The sequence below is a fragment of the Rana temporaria genome, chromosome 11, assembly GCF_905171775.1.
Source record: "Rana temporaria chromosome 11, aRanTem1.1, whole genome shotgun sequence".
In the NCBI taxonomy this organism is placed as follows: Eukaryota; Metazoa; Chordata; class Amphibia; order Anura; family Ranidae; genus Rana; species Rana temporaria.
Genome location: NC_053499.1, coordinates 30,212,734 through 30,234,931, shown reverse-complemented (window position 1 = coordinate 30,234,931; position 22,198 = coordinate 30,212,734). Strand labels below are relative to the sequence as shown.

The window sequence follows — 22,198 nt, the reverse complement described above, 5'->3', positions numbered from 1 at the left end:
GGATTTTATTAGGAATCCCCTTGCTTTGTTCTATGAGAGATTTTTATTTATTAGACTTTGAGTAAAGAGGTGTGAAGTTGTTGCCTTTGGTAACCAATCACATGGCTGGTTTTATGTTCCCTGAGCCTGGGAGGTGACTGGTGATTGGTCTCCCCTGTCCTGTCACAATGACGCCAGACGTCCCCTCTCCTCCTGGATGAGGCCTATCTCCGCCTGTACTAGGCCTCTGCTACCAGAAGGGGGAGAGGGAGGAGGCGCCGTGCACGGTGCATCCTGGGAAATAAACCAACATGGGGAGAAGCTCCTCCAGGCTCAGCATGCACGGCCATTGCACGGAGTGAGAGCCAGAGCGGACCCCCGAGCCTGCCGCCACCCCCCTCCGCCTCACCGCCTAGGGAGACGATGTGACGGGGCTGCATAGAGCACTCCCCCCACCCCCCCTCTCAGACTCTCCCGGATGATGGACAGGAACTACCCGACCCCCACCTTCACCGACCCGCTGGCTCCGGCCTCTTCCGCCGCCTGGGCCTACGAGCGGAGCGCGCCCGGGATCAAACCGAGGTAAGCCCGGGGGACCGAGCAGGAAAGGCCGGGGATGTGAGGCCTAGGGCGCGCTGGAGGGAGGCGCGGCGGACAGCGTCTACTCCAGGCCGGGGATCCTCCCCCTGTACCAGGCCTCGGACACTGACACCTGTGTGGGCACAACGTGCTGCTGTCATCGCCGTCCTCCTTCATATTCACACTCAGGGCTCCACTACTTTTCTCTATGGGACTTTCCCCGGTGTGTCCATCACACAGACAGAGGTCTACAACTTCAGTCACCCCCTCATCCATGTGCACCAACTTCATCTCAACACCACGCTGTTTACTATATATATATATATATATATATATATATATATATATATAAATGAGTATATGTGTGTAAAATATAATTGTATTTTTTTTTTGTAGTTGGAAAGACATAAAACAGTTATGTTGCCTGTGACCCCCAGGACATTTTTCCCATCACTTCCTGTCTTGGAGACACAACAGGAAGTGAGGGAAATCCCCTCTTAGGCTGCATTCATACCTTCCTGTTTCCCAAACCATAAACCAAAAATGTAGGTTTTGCCCAGCAGGCAATGTGCTGCAATCGCAGGTTGTCCTTTCATTGCCATTAAAGCGGAGTTCCACCCAAAAATGGAACTTCTGCTTATCCCACTCCTCACCCCCTTACATGCCACATTTGGCATGTAATTTTTTTTGGGGGGGAGTGGGGGCTTCAGGGGAAGGGGACTTCCTGTCCCACTTCCTCCTTCCGCCGAGGGGCTGCAAAGGCGATTAAGCTTAATCTGGAAAAACAAAAAACCGCGCTTCCACCACAGAGTCTATAGGCAGCAGCTGACGTTGGAAAAACAAGGCAATATATAGTATAAAAAAGCCGCGCCACTCTAATAAATTCAAAAACAATGTCAGTCAATGAATGAAAATTGGTGAAATCCCCCTGTAGGCAATAACATCAGATGGAGCCTTTGGTTTGCTTGATGAATGACACTAGGTTCTTAAATTTAGTCAAACTTCGAACACCCAGGTGACATGCATGCATTTGGTGCAAATCCTCCACCGTAAGAATAAGCTGCTTACCAAACGGCAAGCCTTTATTGCAATTGGCTATAGCCCAGCCACGGCCTTTCAATCCTCTGGATACTCAGGGTGGAACACTTATGTTAAGCAGCGAGATCCAAGCCTCAGCAATAGGATGGAAAGGAGTTGCAGTTCACTCTCAATAACCCCCTCAATAGACAGCAGCAATCAAGCGGTCCAGACACATACACCGGAAGATAAAGAAGGGGCACAATAGCGTGATACCGCAGGATAAAATATATTTAATAAAAGTAGTGTACTTACATTAGTACGAGTAAAAACAGCGTGTGACAACAAACAGTAAAGCCGGCCGGCTTGAGGAGCCCTCCTCCTTGGCGTGGTGACGTCACTGACGCAGCCTCCCTCTTGGGAGGCTGCGTCAGTGACGTCACCACGCCAAGGAGGAGGGCTCCTCAAGCCGGCCGGCTTTACTGTTTGTTGTCACACGCTGTTTTTACTCGTACTAATGTAAGTACACTACTTTTATTAAATATATTTTATCCTGCGGTATCACGCTATTGTGCCCCTTCTTTATCTTCCGGTGTATGTGTCTGGACCGCTTGATTGCTGCTGTCTATTGAGGGGGTTATTGAGAGTGAACTGCAACTCCTTTCCATCCTATTGCTGAGGCTTGGATCTCGCTGCTTAACATAAGTGTTCCACCCTGAGTATCCAGAGGATTGAAAGGCCGTGGCTGGGCTATAGCCAATTGCAATAAAGGCTTGCCGTTTGGTAAGCAGCTTATTCTTACGATTAAGCTTAATCGCCTTTTCACAGCCCCTCCCTGTAGGCGATCGCCTAGGACACGTGACAGGTCCTAGGCGATCGCCTGTCCAATCAAACAGCGCAGCGAGCATGCGGGGGAGGGGGTTGAGGAGCGGAGCCCCGGCGCGTCGCTGGAGTCGTGGAGCAGGTAAGTGTCTGTTTATTAAAAGCCAGCAGCTACACTTTTTGTAGCTGCTGACTTTTAATAAACAAATATTAGCTGGAACTCCCCTTTATTTGTTGAAGTGATGCTCCAAGCTAACCCCCCACCCCCAAATATAAAAGTCAGCAGCTCACTTGTAAAGGCAGGCAGAAGGCTTTTTATCTTTATGCATGAAGATAAAAACCTTACGTGCAGCTCCCCTTCTCATCTCCCCCCCCCCCCCCCCCCCCATACTTGCCTTAGCCCCCTTTTCGATCAAGTGATGGAGCAAGAGAGCCTCGGCTGTTTTCGGGGATTCTCCCTCCTGATTGGTTGAGACACAACAGTAGGGATGAGCTCCGGCGTGTTCGCACACAGTCCACGTGCAGAGCCCACCAGGAAGTCGGCACGGTGCTGTGCTAACCACATGCAGGGAGACATTTCCCGATCTCTGCAGCCGAGCATCAGGACAATGTCTCCCTGCCTGTGATTAGTGCCGACTTCCTGGCGGGCTCTGCACGTAGACTGCGAACACGCCGGAGCTCATCCCTACACAACAGCGGTTGCCATTGGCTCCCGCTGCTGTCAGTCGAAATCAGTGAGCCAATGAGAAGTGAGGGGCGGGGCCGAGTCGCGGCTCCGAGTCGCGGCTGAATGAGCACACAAAGCTCCTTGACGGGAGGGAGGGGCCAGGCACGCTGGCGGGGGACCTGAGAAGAGGAGGATCAGAGCAGTCAAGTATAACATACTTTTTTTTTTTTGTGTGTTTAAAAATAATAAATAAGACTTTTGTATCACTTTTAATAAAAGGATACTTGCCTGTCCAGGGATCCAACGGTGTCCTCACTCAAGCCGATTCTTCAATGGGGTTCAGGCGCCGGCACCACCACCTTGGGAAGCAGCACTGAGCTTTGTAATTGATCCCACAGTCTTCTGGGATCTGTGATGTGTACCAGAAGGCAGCTGGGGGGGGCAACATTTGCACAGATTGTTGCGGTGATCTGATTGGAAGTGGGGGAGCGGGTAGCTGTCAAAATCAGACACCCACCGCTCAACCAAGAATCTATGTGTCAAATGTAAAGGAAGAGCGCAACTTCTTCTTTGGGGAAAAGTTCTGCTTTAAAGAGGAGCTCCAGTTTTTTTCCTGAAACTTCTTTCTTAAAGTTAATGTGCGTGTTATACGCCGATAAATACGGTATATTATATATCCGCTGCTACAAATACGGTAGCTGCTGACTTTAATACAAGGACACTTACTTTCCTGGAATCCCGCAATGTCGGCACCCCGAGCCGATTCGTCGCTTGGCTTCGGGTGTAGGCGCCAATATTGTAAGTAAGGGAAACCTTCAGGCGGTTTCTTACCGCGTCTGTGCGAGTCATGCTGCACTTTCTGAATGGCCCCACCATCTTCTGGGACCTGTGTGTGTCCCAGAAGGCAGTGTGGGGGGGCAGAAATGTAGATGGGCGATCTTACCAGGATAGGGGAACGGGTACCTGTCAAAACCAGGTACCCCCCCCCCAAAAAAAAGTGCCACCTTTCGGTGAAAACAAGCGGCGGTTCCCTTTTGGGTGAAGTTGCGCTTTAAAGCGCATCTCCCACGCAAAAAAACTTTTTTTTTTTGTTTAGGCTATTTAAATGGTTAATGGCACTGATTTTCTAATCTCACGTTTTTGCTGTCCCACGGCCACTGCGCTGTCATTCTTTGTGCAATATATACTTATATTGTGCGTTCTGTTTCGTTGCCATTTTAACTGTGGGCATAAGCCCACAAGCAGGCACTTCCTTGTTCCGGTGGCCGCTCGATCTCGCGCATGTGCACTAGCAACGGCGGAGTAGCGGCTTGCGTAGGAATTAAAAGTTAACGCCCGTTGTGACACAGCCTCCTCAAACACAGCCTCACAACACTAGACCGGAACGCCCGCCCTTCATTTGTGTCGCGCGTCACTTCCTGTTAGAGAAGTAGCGCGATATTTGAGAAAACGGCTCTAAACAGGGAGCTAGGAGAGAAGGTCCCATAAGCACACTGCGGGGAAGAGGAAGTGACCTCATGCCTGCAGAAAACCTGCATTAGTGCTGACCGGAAGCATCTGGACAGTAAAGGTACTGTACACTTCTGAAATATATAAACAATCATTTCAATCATTTTTAATATCGGCTGTACTATTAATGTAATCTCGAAATTAGGGTGGAGCTCCGCTTTAATGACACCCTAAGAGCGGGTAGCAGATGCGAGACAAAACGGACCCAATGCACAGAAAAGGTCCTGGAGCTACTTTGGGGCATGTAGCGGAATGAATGGGCTGCCCTAGGCGTGACACACGTTAAAAACATGCAAAAGGGAGCGCATGTTCCTGCTGTACTCAGGTGTAAATGGGGCTTTAGACAGTTGTCACTGGAACGAGTGTCCCCATTGGAGGGTTTATTACAAATATTTATATAGTATTTGCGCAGCCCTATATTGTACAGTCCAAGGTCCCCCATCTCGCATTCATACACACACGTACTAGGGGGCCAGTTTAGTCAGGAGCCAACTAACCTACCAGCATGTGGGAGGAGACGGGAGGAAACCCACACAGGCATTTCCTCTCTTCCTGTTTTGGTGACAACTTTGGATATTCCCCTCGCTTTCTGTCCCAATGAATACGCTGCGGCTGGCTGCTCTCCCTTCTTCAGTCCTCATTCACACTTAGCATTTTTTACATGCCTTGCATAGGACAGGCCAGTCATTTTTAATGTGTTGCTCTATATGCAGCAAAGTAGCTCAAGTTGCTTTTTGCTGCGTTGAGCCCTGCGCATTTTCTGTTGCTGCATGTTTTTCTGCTCATCTTCTTGAGGTGCCATTAACAATGAATGTCACCGCAAATGCAACACGTGGTTGGCAATAGAACCGTTTGAATCAATGCAAAGCTGACTTTGTGGCACCGGACTGATTTGGGGGGAAAAAAGCTTCCTGCACTATTTTTGTGCGATTTCAGTTGTGACTTACACAGACATCTGTGCATGAAGTTGTGCAGATGTCGGGTAAGTCGCACCTGAAATCGCTCTAACCTGCGGCTTTGAAATCGAAGTAGCACAATTTGAAAGTTGCATTCAGTGTGAACCCCCCCCCCCCTCCTGCTAAACGTGCACAAAGATTGTCGCTTTTGCAAAACGTGAAGCCTCAAGGGCTGTATGTGTTCAGGGACATGTCCCCGGAATGTGGGAGGACATACTGAACACACATGGCTCTAAGGCTCCGTTCACACTGCTGCAACAGGAAAGTCGTAAGACTTTGCCTGCAACTTCCTTCCAGCTTGGATGCTATTTAGGAGCCTGTACAAGTGCTGAAATCGCACACAAGTCAGACCAAAGTAGTGCAGGAACTTTTTCTAAAGTCGGAGCGACTTGTTTACTGTCAGTTAAGATGGCTGTCATAGGGAAACATTGGATTTGACATGTCATGTGACTTGGGGCCTCACCGTGTGAACCGAGCCTGTCTGATAGTGTCGTATTTCGGGATGTCATTTGTTTTTGATGTGTTGCACACAGGCGGGACACTACATGTTTGCCTCCTAAGAGCACACAAACCCTGGGATTCCACACACGTGGGCTAAACCCCTGACATGACATCGGCGCCCAGCGGGGAGATTCCCCCTCTCTATTTTCTCTGGAATGGAAAATAATCTTCCAATGGGGACACTCGTTTTTCCTGCAACTATCTATAGCTGGGTTTACATGTGCTTTGCCACTCATCTGAAAAATAACACATGGCGGATCTCTTTTCAGCGTGTGATTGTCATGTGGTGAGGAGGCAAAATATCACCTCCTTACTACCAGATTTAACCCTGTAAACGCTGCCCTACAGCACTGTAGCTGCGTGTGTCAGTGAGTGGAGGGTATAATGTTTGCCATGTGTACAACTCCGGTTGTCTGCCGCTTAATGGGAGAGGGCAGTAAAAACATGGATCAGCTGCCTGTTTTTACTGCCCCCTAATCCCAAGGGGAAGTGAGCTCACAGAGGGAATTTCTCTCACTTCCTTTTGTGAACTGGATGGACTTGTGTCTTTTTTCAACCTGACTAACTATGTAACAAGATGGATAAATGCTTGAGGCCTGCTAAATCCTCATGGGGAATCTGTGTTTAAAAAAAGTTTAATGTAATATATATATATATATATATATATATATATATATATATATATATATATATATATATATATATATATATATATATATATATATATATATATATATATATATATTTTACTAACTTTTTTGGATGTACTGGAGTAAAAATTAGAACATTTGTCAGGATAGTCTCAGTTCACATTTATGCCAACTGGTTGAGTTTTGAACCGCATCCATTTTGCATGAAATGTAAGCAAACCGGCTTTCTATGGAGCAAGTTCACATATCTGCGGAGCGGCCGTAGTGCGCTTTTTCCATAGGATGCTGTACAATTTTAGGTCTGGTTCAGGTGCGATTTCAAGTGTCATACACTTAACAATTTTGCACTTGAATTGCACCTGAACAGGTTAACAGAACCGCATCGGACCCCTTTAAAAAATCGCACTGAAACCACGCCTGGACATGTGGGAACCGAGCCTTCTCTGTGTTCCTGGTGACAGAGGGGAAATCTTCCAATGGGGACACCTAGTTCTGGTGACAACAAGGGATTTCCTCTCATTTCCTGTTGTGGCGATGGGACAGGAAGTAAAGGAAAATCTCCTCCCATGGCCAAAAAAAACATGACTGCAAATAAACCTCACTTAGGCCCCTTTCACATGGGCGGACCATCTAGGCAAACCTGAATGGATGCTCTGTGCACCTCTATGGAGCGACGGATGTCAATGCTGACACCCGCTCCGATCCACCAAAGTGTGACGGATGGAAACCCTATTTTCCATCCGTCTGGCGGATCGGATCTAAACGGACTCTACGATTCGTCTTCGTCTGATGTCCCCCCCCCCCCCCCCATAAAGGAGAGTGGCGCTCTGACAGGTCAGCAGGGATCGCCGGGGCTATACCTGCTGAGAAAAACGTAGCCCGTACATGCACACATTCGTGTGAAAGGCCCTTACACGATACAAAAAAAGTGTTGGTTTTACCTCTACTTTAATTTCAATAGTCTTTGTTCATGATCTAAATTTACTGAATGTCTTTTGTATTTTTTTTTTTTTTTTTTTTTTTAGGACTGGTTGTGTTGGGGCAATGCAATATCTTCTTACAACTCATTACGTTGTTTCTTCCCCCCCTCTTAACTTTCTTGAAATTGTCGCAATTAACATTTGAATTTATCTCCTATGCAACAGCACATGTCTGTGACCTGTGAACCCCTGCTTGTGGTGCAGGTAAAATATTCCCAAACACACCCACTGCAGATCTTTGCTGCATACAAAATTGTAAAAAAAAAAAAGGAAAAGACAGTGCTACTGAGTATTTCATGTCCACCAATCGGATTCATACTAGAAGTTTTAGTATTATGGGTGACAAAAAGAGGATGTTATGGATCTCGGGTCTCAGAACATACCCTCTAGATGCCCCTGTGAGTTTCTCTCTGGATTCTGGTTGCTAGACATTGCATACAATTCAGATTAAATGAAACGCTGAACTTCCTGATTGTAGGGACATTGCAGTGTTTGATGGACAGCATTAGTTACTCATGGATTGTTATCAGTTGTTGCCTGGAATTGATCCGTAGCATTCTCTGAATTTTTTTGAGGGTGACAAATACAGTTAAATTGTTTCCATATTTACTATCCCTATTGTCATTTTGTTACACTTGTCTTCACTGGCTGTTGACAACTTTGGTATCTTCTATTATTGTACCATTACTAACACCATACTGCTTGATCATCACCTACAGCACTTATTTATTTTCTTGACATGGTGGCGGAATTTACTAAAATTGGAGCGTGTACAATCTGGTGCAGCGCTGTATAGAAACCAATCGGCTTCCAGGTTTTATTGTCAAAGCTTAATTAAAGCGGAGGTTCCGCCAAATGTTTTTAAAAATCCAGCAGCTACAAATACTGCAGCTGCTGACTTTTAAAAAATGTACACTTACCTGTCCAGTGTGCCCGCAATGTCGTCCCTCAGCTGCACCCGCCGCCATCCTCGGTTAGGGAATCGGGAAGTGAAACGTTGCGGCTTCACTGCCCGGTTCCCTACTGCGCAAGTCGCGTGGCGTGTCCTAACTCGTCCCCGCTGTCTCCTGGGACCAGTGTGTTTCCCAGAAGACAGCGGGGGGGATGGGAAGGGGCGTGACTCCCACGGGAGTCTATACCTAGAAGTGCGTGCAAATACCTGTATTATACAGGTATCTGCACCCCCTCCCCCTGAAATACTAAACATATTATACTTGCTCTGTGTAATGTTTTAGCACAGAGCAGCTCAGATCCTCCTCCTCTTGGGTCTCTCTTCGGTGCTCCTGGCCCCTCCCTCCTGTTGGGTGCCCTCACAGCAAGCAGCTTGCTATGGGGAAACGATGCATAGAATGCATTAAGATAAAAAAACCTTCTGACTTTACAACCACTTTATGCCGGTTATAGGCGGTTCGAATCTCGTCTGGTCCCTGCTGAACCATGTGCAGGCTGGTTTGTACCCAAGTTGATCAATCAACTTGGGTACAACCAGCATGTTGGATTTTTTTCATGCGACTATTGCCAGCGACTAGCCGCTAGCGATAATCATTTTGTGTTCTCCCAGCAGCCCCTAACTGTGTATATGGGGGGGGGGGGGGGGGTAGAGTGGTGCAGGAAAGATAATCACTCGATCTTTGGCCAGCTATGTTATCCCTTTGTGGACTGCTTTCTTATCTCAACAGCTGCAGGATACAGAGTGATTGCAAACAAAGTTTTAGGCCTTGTGCACACTGGACGTTTTTTCAGCTGCTGTTTTTGGCTTCAGGCGTTTTTTTTCCTCTGCGGCCAGTAAACTCCCCAGCATGTTATCCTGTTTGTCCATGCACACCTATGATGTTATCAGTGTGTTTAGCTGGGGGAACTAAAGAAGGCAGCTGTAAAAATGCGGCTATTCAGCATTTGAGTGTTTTTGAGCCATAAGCTTTTGTGGGATTATAGGTTTGCTACAAAAAGGCTTAAAAAAAGCTGAACATCTCATTCTACAGCTTTCTACAGGTAACACTACTGGCGCACTGCTGAAATGTCTACTTTTTGGCAAAATGGCCGCCTGAAGATGTGCGCCTGTGCCTCCTGGGTGAATGTAAATGCAAAACGCACAGTGCATTCGTCTTTAGGCCCCTTTCACACTAGTGCGACTTGTCCTGCCACTTGGGACTGCAAAAACGCACACGTCATAGCCCATGATTTCCAATGAGTACCATTCATATCTATGAAACTTCAAGACCAGTGACTTCAAAGTAGTCCCTGCACTACTTTTGTCCGACTTTGATGCGACTTGCGGTCCTTTAACCTCAAGATTACACAGCCATTGCTTCAAGTCAGGCAAAATCACAACCAAGTCGCTTGACTTTCAGGTTGCAAAAGTGTGAAAGAAGCCTTAGTTGGTTTCTAACGGCTTCGAAATTTTATATTGGAGGGCTGAAAAGTTCTGTTCTCCATTGAAAAAGCTGAGATGTCGGAGCTTCTGAACTATGAGGATTAATTTCTCCACAATGCATTTAGCTGCAGAAGTTAATTAGGGCTTGTTTTTAGGCTTCATGTACACAAGATGTGTGAAAACCTCTTCTAAACGCTGGAACTTGACAGCTAGTAACCGATGTTTAAAAACATCAGTTTTTTTGCTTTTAATGCTTGTTCAGAATATGCAAATGCCTTAGTCTGGGCACAGGTACGCTTGAGGCCCCTTTCACACTTGTGCGATCTTTTGCTGTGACTTTTACGCGACTTGAATCAATGTCTGTGTAATCTTGAGGTCTATGGACTTCAAGATGCAATCGGTCGGACCAAAGTAGTGCAGGGACTACTTTGAATTTGCACAGATATAAACGGTACTCATTGGAGATGATGGGGTACAGCTTGTCATGTGACTTTGCAGTCCTAAGTCACACAAGTGTGAAAGGGGTCTTAAAGCGGAGCTCCACTGTAAAAAAAAAAATATTAAAAGCCAGCAGCTACAAATACTGCAGCTGCTGACTTAATACATGGACACTTACCTGTCCTGGAGTCCAGCAAAGTTGGCAGCAGAAGACAAGCAATCGCTCGTCACTCAGCTGCTCGCACCGCCGGTGAGGGAACCAGGAAGTGAAGCGTTGCGGCTTCACTGCCTGGTTCCGTAGTGCGCATGCCCATGCTCACTGGTCCCCCGCTGTGTCCTGGGAGCCGAGTGTTTACCAAAACGCAACAGGGGGGGGCTGAGGAACTACCCGCAGTTTCCCGCCGAGTCTCTCCTCGGAAGTGGGTGCAAATTAGTGTTGTCCCGATACCACTTTTTTAAGACCGAGTACAAGTACCGATACTTTTTTTCAAGTACTCGCCAATACCGAATACCGATACTTTTTTTTAATCTCATGTGACAGCGGCACATGTGTCGGTATGTTTTATTTTTTTTTATCTTTAACAATTTGTTTTAAATTTTTGTACTTCTTTTTTTTTTTTGCAGGGGGGGTTGGACCGTGTCAGTGTGTGTGTTTTTTTTTTTTTTTTTTTTTTTACAGACCTCTGACATCTTCCCTTTGAGACAGGGACAGGGAAAGGGACTATGGACACATGTTCCCCCAGTCCCTTTCTCAGCAGCATCAGTCAGCTGCGCTGAAAATGAATGGAGTGAAACTGAGTCATAAACTGAAACATTTGTAAACACAGGTTACAATGTTTCAGTTATGTGAATGGACCGAGTCGGTAATCACTGACTCTGTCCATTCGGAACAGTAAGGAGCACGGAAGGGGAGAGAAACACGGCGGGATACACAGCGGCATGCACGGGATACACGGCGGCTTTCAGCTGCTTTAAAATCAGTGGTGATCAGTGCTTGTAACTTCCCCAGGCACTGATCACCGCTGACAGTACAAGTATCGGGTGAAGCATCGGGAGCATTTGCCCGAGTACAAGTACTCAGGCAAATGCTTGGTATCGGGACAACCCTAGTGCAAATACCTAAATAAATAAAAATAAGTGTTTCCAGTATTCAGGTCAGATTGCTGGCGGATCAATAAAAACCTGATCAAGAGTTATTGATATTTGTGTCCCCATTGAGGAGTTCTCCTCACTACTTGTCCTGATGATACCCATCCACAAAGTAAAAGCAAGGGGGGAGAATTTCTCCACTGAGACTAAACAGTAATTAAAAATCCACACTCTGGGCTCCGAAATAACAAAAAATAAAATGTGAGCAGCGGTTGAGGTTTAATAAACATGTCATAAAACCTGTCAAACATAACGCACATCCTTTCTACATTAGACTGGATTGAGCATGAAGTGTTTTCGGTATTAAAGTGGATGTAACCACTCGCATATACCCAGTGAAGTGAAGCCTCAGATGATACACAGGGATGAAACAAATCTCCCTACATAAGTTTTATGTGTATATAAAGCTGAAGACAGCAGATATACTGTTTAGAAAGTGCAGATCGTGTTGGGAGATTTTCTCTTCCTGGTAAAGCGTTTGTTATCCCTAAATAAATAAAGATTCTGTTCCCTTGAAGAGGTTGGCAACCCCTGCAAGAGACGGTTCAAGGAGATCACATGAGACATCTAATCCTGCAAGACTAGATTAAAAAAGTCATCAAGCAAGTAAATGTAACCCGCTTGCTGACCGCCCACCGCAGTTTTACCGCGGCAGGTCGGCTCGGCTGCGCAAAAATCACGTAATATAACGTGATTTTGCTTTGCGCCCCCTGCTCGCTCCTGGTGCTGATGTGAGTGCCCGGCGGGCATGATCACCGCCGGGCCCCCGCGATCGCTCGTGACAGTGAGAACCGGGAGCTGTGTGTGTGTGTGTACGGCTCCCAGTTCTTTCAGGGGGAGAAATGACTGATTGTATGTTCATACAATGTATGAACAGCGATCTGTCATTTCCCCCAGTCAGTCCCCCCCCCCTTCAGTTAGAACACACTATAGGGAACATAATTAACCCCTTCCCTGCCAGTGACATTTTTACAGTAATCGATGCATTTTTATAGCACTGATCGCTATAAAAATGCCAAAAAAAATTGTCAAGTGTTCCGATGTGTCCACCATAAGGTCGCAGTACCGATAAAAACCGCAGATCGCTGCAATTACTAGTAAAAAAAAATTATTAATAAAAATGCCATAAAACTATCCCCTATTTTGTAGACTATAACTTTTGCGCAAACCAATCGAACACTTATTGCGATTTATTTTTTTTACAAAAAATATGTAGCAGAATACATGTCTGCCTAAACTGGGGAAAAAACTTTTTTTTATATATTTTTTTGGGTGGATATTATAGCAAAAAGTAACAAAAAAACATATTTTTTTCAAAATTGTTTCTCTATTTTTGTTTATAGCGCAAAAAATAAAAACCGCAGTGATGATAAAATACCACCAAAAGAAAGCTCTATTTGTGGGAAAAAAAGGACGTAAATTCTGTTTGGGAGCCACGTTGCATGACCGTGCAATTGTCAGTTAAAGCGACGCAGTGCCGAATCACCGAAAAGTGGTCTGGTCATTGACCAGCAAAATGGTCCGTGGCTTAAGTAGTTAAAGGGGTTGTAAAGGTTTTTACTTCCTCTCTAAATAGGTTCCTTGAAGCTAGTGCATTGTTGGTTCACTTACCTTTACCTTCTAAATGGAGTTTCTCACTTCCTGTTTCTCCTCTGTAAGCTTGCCCCCATTATCTGGCTGGGGGTTAGTCAGCCAGAACAACTTACTGAGGAGCAACAGGAAGTGAGAAATTCAGACAAAGAAAAAACCCATTAAGAAGGGAAATCAAAGGAAAAAGTAAGTGAACCAACAATCCACTAGCTTAAAGGAACCTATTTGGAAAATAAAAAACAAATTATTATTATTGAGGACTTCTTACTCCCATGAGTACACTCAGTCCTTAGGCAGGCAATACAATAACCAGCTGGTTAAACAAAAAAAATTGCCCAGTCCCCCTGTTCACGTATTTGATGTGGATGGGGGAATCGCTAATGCTGGGTTATTGTGTTCTGACAGTGGGGAGAATTCCCTTCTGCTAAAATACACGGATCAGTGCTGCTGGCTATAGCTGGTGGCAGTGATCATCCGAAAAGAACCAGAGAGGCTGGTAGATCAACTTCTGTACAACCAGCCACCCATCCCCCTGCTTTTCTGGAATTTTGATCCATATACGCCTTTAGGAATAAATAAGACAAATGTCACTCGTGAGCATTTGATGCACAGCGTGTCTGGGACTATTAATGAGCAAAGGCCATGTGGTGACCTGTAATTATTTCACACCGGGGCGGGGGGGGGCGGGGAGGGTTTTACACCCCCAACGTCATTAGAAGTGAGTTTGTCCTTTTTTTAAATGTGTTATGTTCTTATTGTCCCAGTATGTGCCGCCTTGGACTGCCGTACAGCGTCTGCCTGTGCAGAGATATTAGAAATTCCAATCCTGTTGATTTGCATTGTTGGGTAGCAATTTACTTACTAACCAAAAGGCAATCCCATGGTTTTGTAGTCAGTCATGCTAAAAATAGTAGGAATTTTGGCAGGGCTGCCCCACAGTTCAATAGTTCAGGTTTGTCCTGCAGGAGTTCCAGATAGATCTGTTTCTTTCTGAAAGCTGAAGCGCGACAGAGCCCAGTAAAACGCGGAGAGCATGAGGTGCCCCAGAGGCGTAGCCTCATATGCTGTGGAAGCCAAGAAAAATGTCAGAGTTTGGAAGAACAATACTCCTGTGTTGGGTGTATTAATAATGTGTATTCGCTTGGTCTGCTATCTTTGTAAGGAAGCAAAACTTTTTTTTTTTTTTTATGTAATTGTATGTATTTGCATGTCCTGATTTCTGTACACAAGACTGTTGGAGGTGTGTGTGTTTTTTTATATATATATATATATATATATATATATATTTATTTTTTTTTCCCCCAACTAACAATTTTTTTTATAATCAATTAGTTGACTGATTTATTGTTTCGCTCGTATAAAAACCTTAAATGTTCTTGAATATCTTTTTGAGGAGGTAAATATAAATAACCAGCTATTGGGTTATGGGGAAAAAATAGAGGCTGGATCTAGTACAGAGCTAAAGGGAGCTGCTAGTTTACATGGAGCTTTATAAAGTCTATAGGCACAAGTCGGATGGAAGTCGCCTTAAAGCAGAGGTTCACCCTAAATATGAAGTTTATCTGACTCGGAGCATCAGCATAAATACATGTGCAATCCATCGTTTTTTTTTCCTTCCATATGGCAATGTTTACCTTTTATAATCGTTTTATTGAATCTGGCTTCCTGGTTTATTCCCCGCTGGAGGGGGCGTGTTATTTGATTTTCCCCGGCTGTTCGCAATGTCTCCTGGGAGTGAGGTGTTGAGACTCCCAGGAGACGATCCATACTGTAATCCTGTGTTATCTCCAGGGCTGTGGAGTCGGAGTCGAGGAGTCGGGGGAAATTTTGGGTACCTGGAGTCGGAGTCGGCAAACAATGCACCGACTCCGACTCCTACTAAATTTAGATTGGAATTAAAAAAAAAAATAAAAGCAAGTTTAAATGTCCCAATTCACAAAAAGTTATAATTAATGACTTCTCTACTGTAAGAATAAAGACCAATGCATGCAGTGCCTCACGTAACCGCAAAACGAACACGTTAAGTGACCGTGAAGAAGCATGCTTTTCATGTGCTTCACTATATGGCACGCAACGCACAATTAGGAGCGGCAATACTTCTACTTTCCATAGTGTTGTGTTCTGCTTTTACAGGGAACGCATGTTAGAGAACCAGTAAGTGTCCAAATAAAAAAATTCCAACAGGAGTTTTATAAAGCACTAAAAGAAGTTGAAAAGTATGATCGCTCATCAAAACTTACTGTTGAAGAAGCCATCCTTGTTTATCCAGAGATCGTTAGTGATGTGGCCAGAATAGTTACTGCAATGCCACCCACCCAAGTCAGTGTCGAAAGATTATTTTCAGCCCTAAAAATAATAAAGTCTGACTTAAGAGCCTCTATGAAAGAGGATCTGGCAGAGGCAATTCTCTTCCTTAGAACTCTACATTGAATTGATTTGCATTTGCTAAGCCTAGAACTACATTTCAAGATTAATATAAACCATTTCTAGGTTTTGCAGATTTTGTTTTTGGTTCATTATAGATAAGCTTTGTTTTTGTTCTAAAACAACCAAATAATGTGGTTTGTATTTTTGAACTGGTAAAGATCCTGTTCCTGATGTTTATGCCTGCTGCTACTATCCAGCCACTTGATTGTTTTCATTGTGTTTGTCTTTTGCTTAAACTGTGCAATACAGTAGACTGTTGGCTTCCCAGCCAGTAGTCCTGTGGTAGGTTGCGTTTCTTTCACTCAAGGAATGTATAAAATACATTCGCATATTAATACAGAGGAGTCTGAGTCGGGGAGTCGGAAGTACATAAAACTGAGGAGTCTGAGTCGGAACATTTATCTAACGACTCCACAGCCCTGCATGTGACGAGGGAGGATAATAAATCGCCATTTTAAGCAGGGCTGTGGAGTCGGTGGATAAATGTTTAGACTCCTAAATGTTCCGACAATCTAAATTTAGTAGGAGTTGGAGTCGGTGCATTGTTTGCCGACTCCGACTCCAGGTACCCAAAATTTCCTCCGACTCTAGGTACCCATAATTTCCTCCGACTCCACAGCCCTGATTTTAAGTAAGGGAACTGTGTAGTGTTGACGGCGCCGCTCGCCGTCAACACTGCACCTGCGCGGTATAGAGCGGTGAATGCTGGGACGTCAGCATTCACTGTATCCCGGAAGGAAATGCTAGGGGGCTTCAGAGTGCCCACAACCAAGATGGAAACATCCATCTTAGATTTTGATAAAACATCTTTTGCGGCGCAAGGAGAATGCTGGCGGGTATAAGATCGGGACACGTGAGTACCGGAAACACTAAGGTAAGAGCGCAAGAAGCATCAAAAAAAAAAAAAGAATTGCTGCGGAACCCCTGCTTTAAAGTAATACGGGAGCCTTTTCTAAAGTTGGAGCAACTTCAGTAGTGCTAATTAAAACTACTCATTGGCTAAAATGGTGTATTAACCACTTGCTTACTGGGCACATAAACCCCCTTCGTGCCCAGGCGAAATTTCAGCTTCCGGCACTGCGCCGCTTTAACTGACAATTGCGCGGTCGTGCGACGTGGCTCCCAAACAAAATTGACGTCCTTTTTTCCCCACAAATAGAGCTTTCTTTTGGTGGTATTTGATCACCTCTGCGGTTTTTATTTTTTGCGCTATAAACAAAAAAAGAGCGACAATTTAAAAAAAAATATATATATATTTTTTACTTGTTGCTATAATAAATATCCCATTTTTTTTAAGGCCGATGCGTATTTTTCGACGTATTTTTGTAGAAAAAAAATAAAATATCGCAATAAGCGACTGGTTTTGCCTACAAAATGGGGGATAGATTTGATTTTTTTTTTTTTTGTCAGGGCTGCAATATGGCGGCGGACGTATCGGACACTTTTAACACAATTTTGGGACCATTCACATTTATACAGCGATCAGTGCTATAAAAATGCACTAATTACTGTATAAATTTGACTGGCAGTGAAGGGGTTAACACTAGGGGGTGAGGAAGGGGTTAAATGTATTCCCTCATTGTGTTCTTACTGTGTGGGGGGAGGGGACTGACTGGGGGAGGTGACCGATGCCGTGTCCCTATGTAAAGGGACACAGATCGGTCTCCTCTCTCCCTCACAGCACGTGGAGCTCTGTGTTTACACACAGAGCTCCACGTCCTGCTGTGTTACCGACGATCGCGAGTGTCTGGCGGACATCGCGGCCGCCAGGCACTCGCATCGGCTCCCGAGCGATGCGCCGGGCACGTTGTTTTCCCGCTGCGCGCCCCCAGCGGCGCGCACAGGGAACAGCAGGACGTCCACCCGGCACTTGAGAGCCGCGCTGTGGACGTCTTTCGACCATAGCGCGGATCTCAAGTGGTTAAATAGGACAATTTTGGATGAATGGCAGCACTCCCATATAATACTAAAAGGCTTTATTATATCCAAAACATGTAAAAACAATCCATACGGACAGGGGAACAAAAAGACAGATGCGTGTCATGCGATAACGTGCTTTGTCAATTCCATATTTTTCTTGCATGGAGTGTTAAATGCCGTGTGACTTGGGGTCTCACAAGTTGGATCCCAAGTGGTGGCAGTGTGAACCGAGCCGCACAAACCAGCTTGCAAAACAACCAAATTGTCTAACAGTTTACATTAAAAACAGAGTCTTGTTTGATAACATTTGCAAATAAATGCATAAGCCACAGTGCTCAAGCCAAGAGACCTCTGTATATACTGCGGTCCTAAGCCCCCGTTCACACCTAGGTGTATATACGACTGTAGTGCGACGCCGCTGCAGCCCCCGAGACGCTGGAGGGATGATTTCACATGCACCTCTATGGAGATGGTTCACATCTCCACGCTGAACGCCGTACGCGTGCCGCCTGAAAACAAGTCCGGACCTTTTTTTTTCAGGCGGCGTTCGGCATAGGAGATGTGAACCATCTACATAGAGGGGGTAAAGGCTGCATTCACAATCGCTGCGTTTTGTCGCCGCAATTCGCGGGACAAAACGCAGCGATTTTGTACGCCATGGTGTGAATGCAGCCTACCTATGTTTGGGTTCACACTGATTCCGGATGTGTCTTCAAACCACACATGTGAGGTATTGCCGGAGCAAGAGCAATAATTCTAGCAAAAGACCTCCTCTGAAACTGTTAACCTGTAGACCTTTTTTAATTTCGCCTATGGGGATTTTTATGTGTGAGTTTGTCGCAATTCCAGGTGTGGGTGCAATTTTTGAAGCATGACATGTTGGGTATTAATTTACTCGGTGTAACATTCGCTTTCACAATATAGAAAAAATTTGGGCTAACTTTACTAATTTCTTTTTTTTTTTTTATTCAAAAAGGTGTGTTTTCACAGATTCAGAAACGGACACCTAAGTGGTTAAAAACAGCTGTGTTGAGGGTTATCAACACTCATAAAAGGACTGCCTGAAGGCTATAAGCTGCCAAGTTCTTAGTGCCGGTTCACACTACAGCGACTTGTCAGACCTTAAGTTGCCCAAGTCGCTGGACATAAGAAATTCCATTGAAGTGAATGAGTCTTAATGTGCACTACTGAAGTCGCTCCGATTTCAGAAAAGGTTCCTGTACTACTTCAAGGCGATTTCTAGGCAACTTGTACCCATAGGTTTCAATGGAAGTCGCCTCAGAAGTCGGATCTTCATCTATATTGAAGCGACTTTACAGAAAGAAAAAAAATGGTTTACTCAGGCAAACCCCTCCCTCCCACAGAGCTGAGTATTCTGTGATTGGCCACAGCCGCCTGTCTTGGACGCAACTGTAAGTTGCTTAGTCACGCTGAAGTCGCCTCCAAATCGCCGTGCAAAGTCACGCTGTAAGTCGGGTTACCCCTGTGTGAACCGGCACTTATTGGCATTTTCAAATTAGTGTCGGCTGTAATAAGGCCCTTGTTAGAGCTTCCAACAGAGGAGTCGACAAATGTATTTTTTTTCTTTTTCCTTCTTCTGTTTTTTTTCCAGCCTTTTGTTAGTGGTCTGCTCTTCTCATGCAACATGGAAATGCTCTGTGTTTTCATAAACAAATCTAGTCCTATTTACACAGATCACTCGCTAGAGACACAGGATTTCAGATCCTGGTTAGATTCTTTACCAGCTTTCGTTGTAGTCTTAAAGTGGAGCTCCACCCTAAAGTGCAACTCCCGCTGATCGGATCCTTTTTTGAGCCACAAGCGTCACACATTGCTATTTCAGCAAAATTGGGGTGCCATTAGAAGTAATAGCATCGCAAACGCATCCCACGTTTTGCAGCTATGTGAAATCGCAGCAATTCCGCCTGCGATCATGGATGCAGCCTAAGGCCTCTCATGCCCACTGCTGCTGGGAAACTCATGTTTTTGTGAGTTTTTCTGCCCTTAACATGTTTGCTTGGCGTAAACGTGTGGGTTTTTTTTTTTTTTTTACACGTTTTTAGCAGTTTATCAGCGGGGGAGTGTATAGGCTGTTTTCAGAATGCCCTAAAATCGCATTCAGAGGTGGGAATTCTGACCACAAAGTGCTGAATGCCGTTAAATGCTTTAACTCTAGGCACGTTAAGCACTTCAGCGTTCACTTCAAAGGCCAGAATAAATAAATTCTGGCCAATGAAATAAGAAAAAAAAATGATGCCCAAACTGGGGTTGGACAGTAGAGATCAGACAAGGTTTTCTGACCTGTCAGAAGTCTAAGCCAGTGCTGTTTGCAGGCAGCTCAGTACAGCCAGATCTGTTGACAGACCTTTCACATATGTGGATAGCTTTAGATGCAAGAGATTAATCCACATTAACCAATCAGAATTTCTGTGGTTTTGTCCTTTCTATTTGTAAATCTACAGTTTGTCTTACTGTGGGTACTTTTATAGATTCATTATAAACAGTTACCAGGAAAGAAAAGCGCAATGGGGAGGCAACAATTAAAGGTTGGGTGGTCGGTCGCATTGCCTTCTACTTTTAATACATTCTAGGTGCAAATGCAGCGTGCTTTCAAGATGCTTCAGTTCTGAGATCATTCATAATTCATTGCAGGTTCTGTTAACCAGCATTTGATTTGCTTTTAGCTCCTTTTGCATTTCTGTAGACTTGTATTGGAAGAAAAGCAGTTCTGAAGTCAACACTGGCCCATGGGGCTTATTTATTTTTGCAGTGGTGGCATTTTTGGTAGAAAGAGTGGTTTGAATCTCAATTTTAAAGCTTTATTTATTAAGCCATGGGACCCCAATATTCCAAACTAGACCCATGCACATCAGTTGTGCCTCCCCCCCCCCCCCCCTACCATTATTTAAATACAAATTGGTGAGTGACACAGCTTCCTCCTCTCATAGAAGCACTGACTCAAGAAGGTTAGGGCTCATTATTTGCACAGAAAATGCTTTCAGGAGGGAGCACACAGTGGGAGTTATTTACTAAAGGCAAACCCACTTTGCACTGCAAGTACACTTGGAAGTGCAGTTGCTGTAGATATGAGGGGGACATGCAAGGAAAATAAAAAACAGCATTTTAGCTTGCACATGATCGAATGATAAAATCAGCAGAGCTTCCCCCTCACTTTGGCGCTTCCCCCTCACTTTGGCGCTTCCCCCTCACTTTGGCGCTTCCCCCTCACTTTGGCGCTTCCCCCTCACTTTGGCGCTTCCCCCTCATTTTGGCGCTTCCCCCTCATTTTGGCGCTTCCCCCTCCATTTTGGCGCTTCCCCCTCCATTTTGGCGCTTCCCCTCATTGCAGGGATCGACAAATCCCGGGCGCCAGGTCGCCATGGCAACTAGAAATAGTGTCCTGGCGACTTGGCTTGGCTTTTTTTGTGAGCTGGTTCCATCTGGTGGTGAGCCGTTGGTATTACAAGTTATTACCACCAGATGTGAGCTGGCGCCATCTGGTGGTGGCCGTTGGTATTACAAGTTAAGCATTACAAGTTAAACAGCAATTCTAATGTCATTTTTCACTATTTTCACTGCCATCTTCTTCCCTCTAATTAGAACCCCCAAACATTATATATATTTTTTATCCTAACACCCTAGAGAATAAAATGGCGATCGTTGCAATACTTTCTGTCACGCCGTATTTGCGCAGCGGTCTTACAAGCGCACTTTTTTGGGAAAAAAATTACACTTTTTTAAATTAAAAAATAAGACTACAGTAAAGTTATCCCCATTTTTTTTAATATTATGAAAGATAATGTTACGCCGAGTAAATTCATACCCAACATGTCACGCTTCAAAATTGCGTTTGAACACCGTTTACATATGCGGGCGCTGCTCACGAATGTGTTCGCTTCTGCGCGCAAGCTCGTCGGGACGGGGTGCGTTTTCTGGCTCCTAACTTTTTTAGCTGGCTCCTAGATTCCGAACAAATTTGTCAACCCCTGCCTCATTGGATCTACAGCGACTGCACTTCAAAGTGCACTTGTAGTGCAAAGTGGATTTGCCTTTAGTTAAATCAGCCCCAGTGTGTTTCTCCTTAAATGTCCGATTTGTAGGCCTGCACAGGATCAGGCTGTATAGCAGGCTTGTTTCCATTTGTGGCCACGCTAGCAATGTTTTTCTTCTACTTCCTGCCCCTGTGACGCCTGTACAAGAAGTAATGGATGAAACCATTGTCGGTGGGTAGAAAGGCGTAGACAGCATTTCATACATACATACATACATACATACATACATTGCCAAAAGTTCTAACCCTTTCCCTTCTCTACCAAAAATGAGTTTTTTTGCCTGTATGTTCCCTTCTGGAAAAATTGAAATGATGTAATCGAGGGGAAGTCCCCACAAACGGTACAGACAGCAGTAAATCTGGACCTAGCGGGGAAAAGGTTAGCACTAGGCCTGCAACTAACGATTACTTTCATAATCGATTAGTTGGCCAATTTATTGTTTTGATCGGTTAATAACCTAAAAATGGCCATACAACGTCTTCCTTCAAAAAAAATATTTTAAGAACGTTTATTCAATTTTCTTTTCGTCAGTTGGGTCAAATCGACGTTCAATTTCAACCACTGTAATGGGAAGTTTAGAAATAATAG

General features: G+C 44.9%; 1 protein-coding gene across 4 annotated transcripts in view; it reads left to right on the top strand.

Moving 5' to 3' along the window:
• The first annotated feature begins 237 nt into the window (after window positions 1-237).
• QSER1 (glutamine and serine rich 1) overlaps window positions 238-22,198 on the top strand; it is a 90,520-nt gene continuing 68,559 nt past the window's right edge. For all 4 annotated transcript variants that reach the window (XM_040328303.1, XM_040328302.1, XM_040328301.1 and 1 more), the window contains exon 1: window positions 238-561. In XM_040328303.1, coding sequence (XP_040184237.1) covers window positions 458-561 — 104 coding nt within the window. In that variant the 5' untranslated portion in view covers window positions 238-457. The remainder of the gene's footprint in view (window positions 562-22,198) is intronic.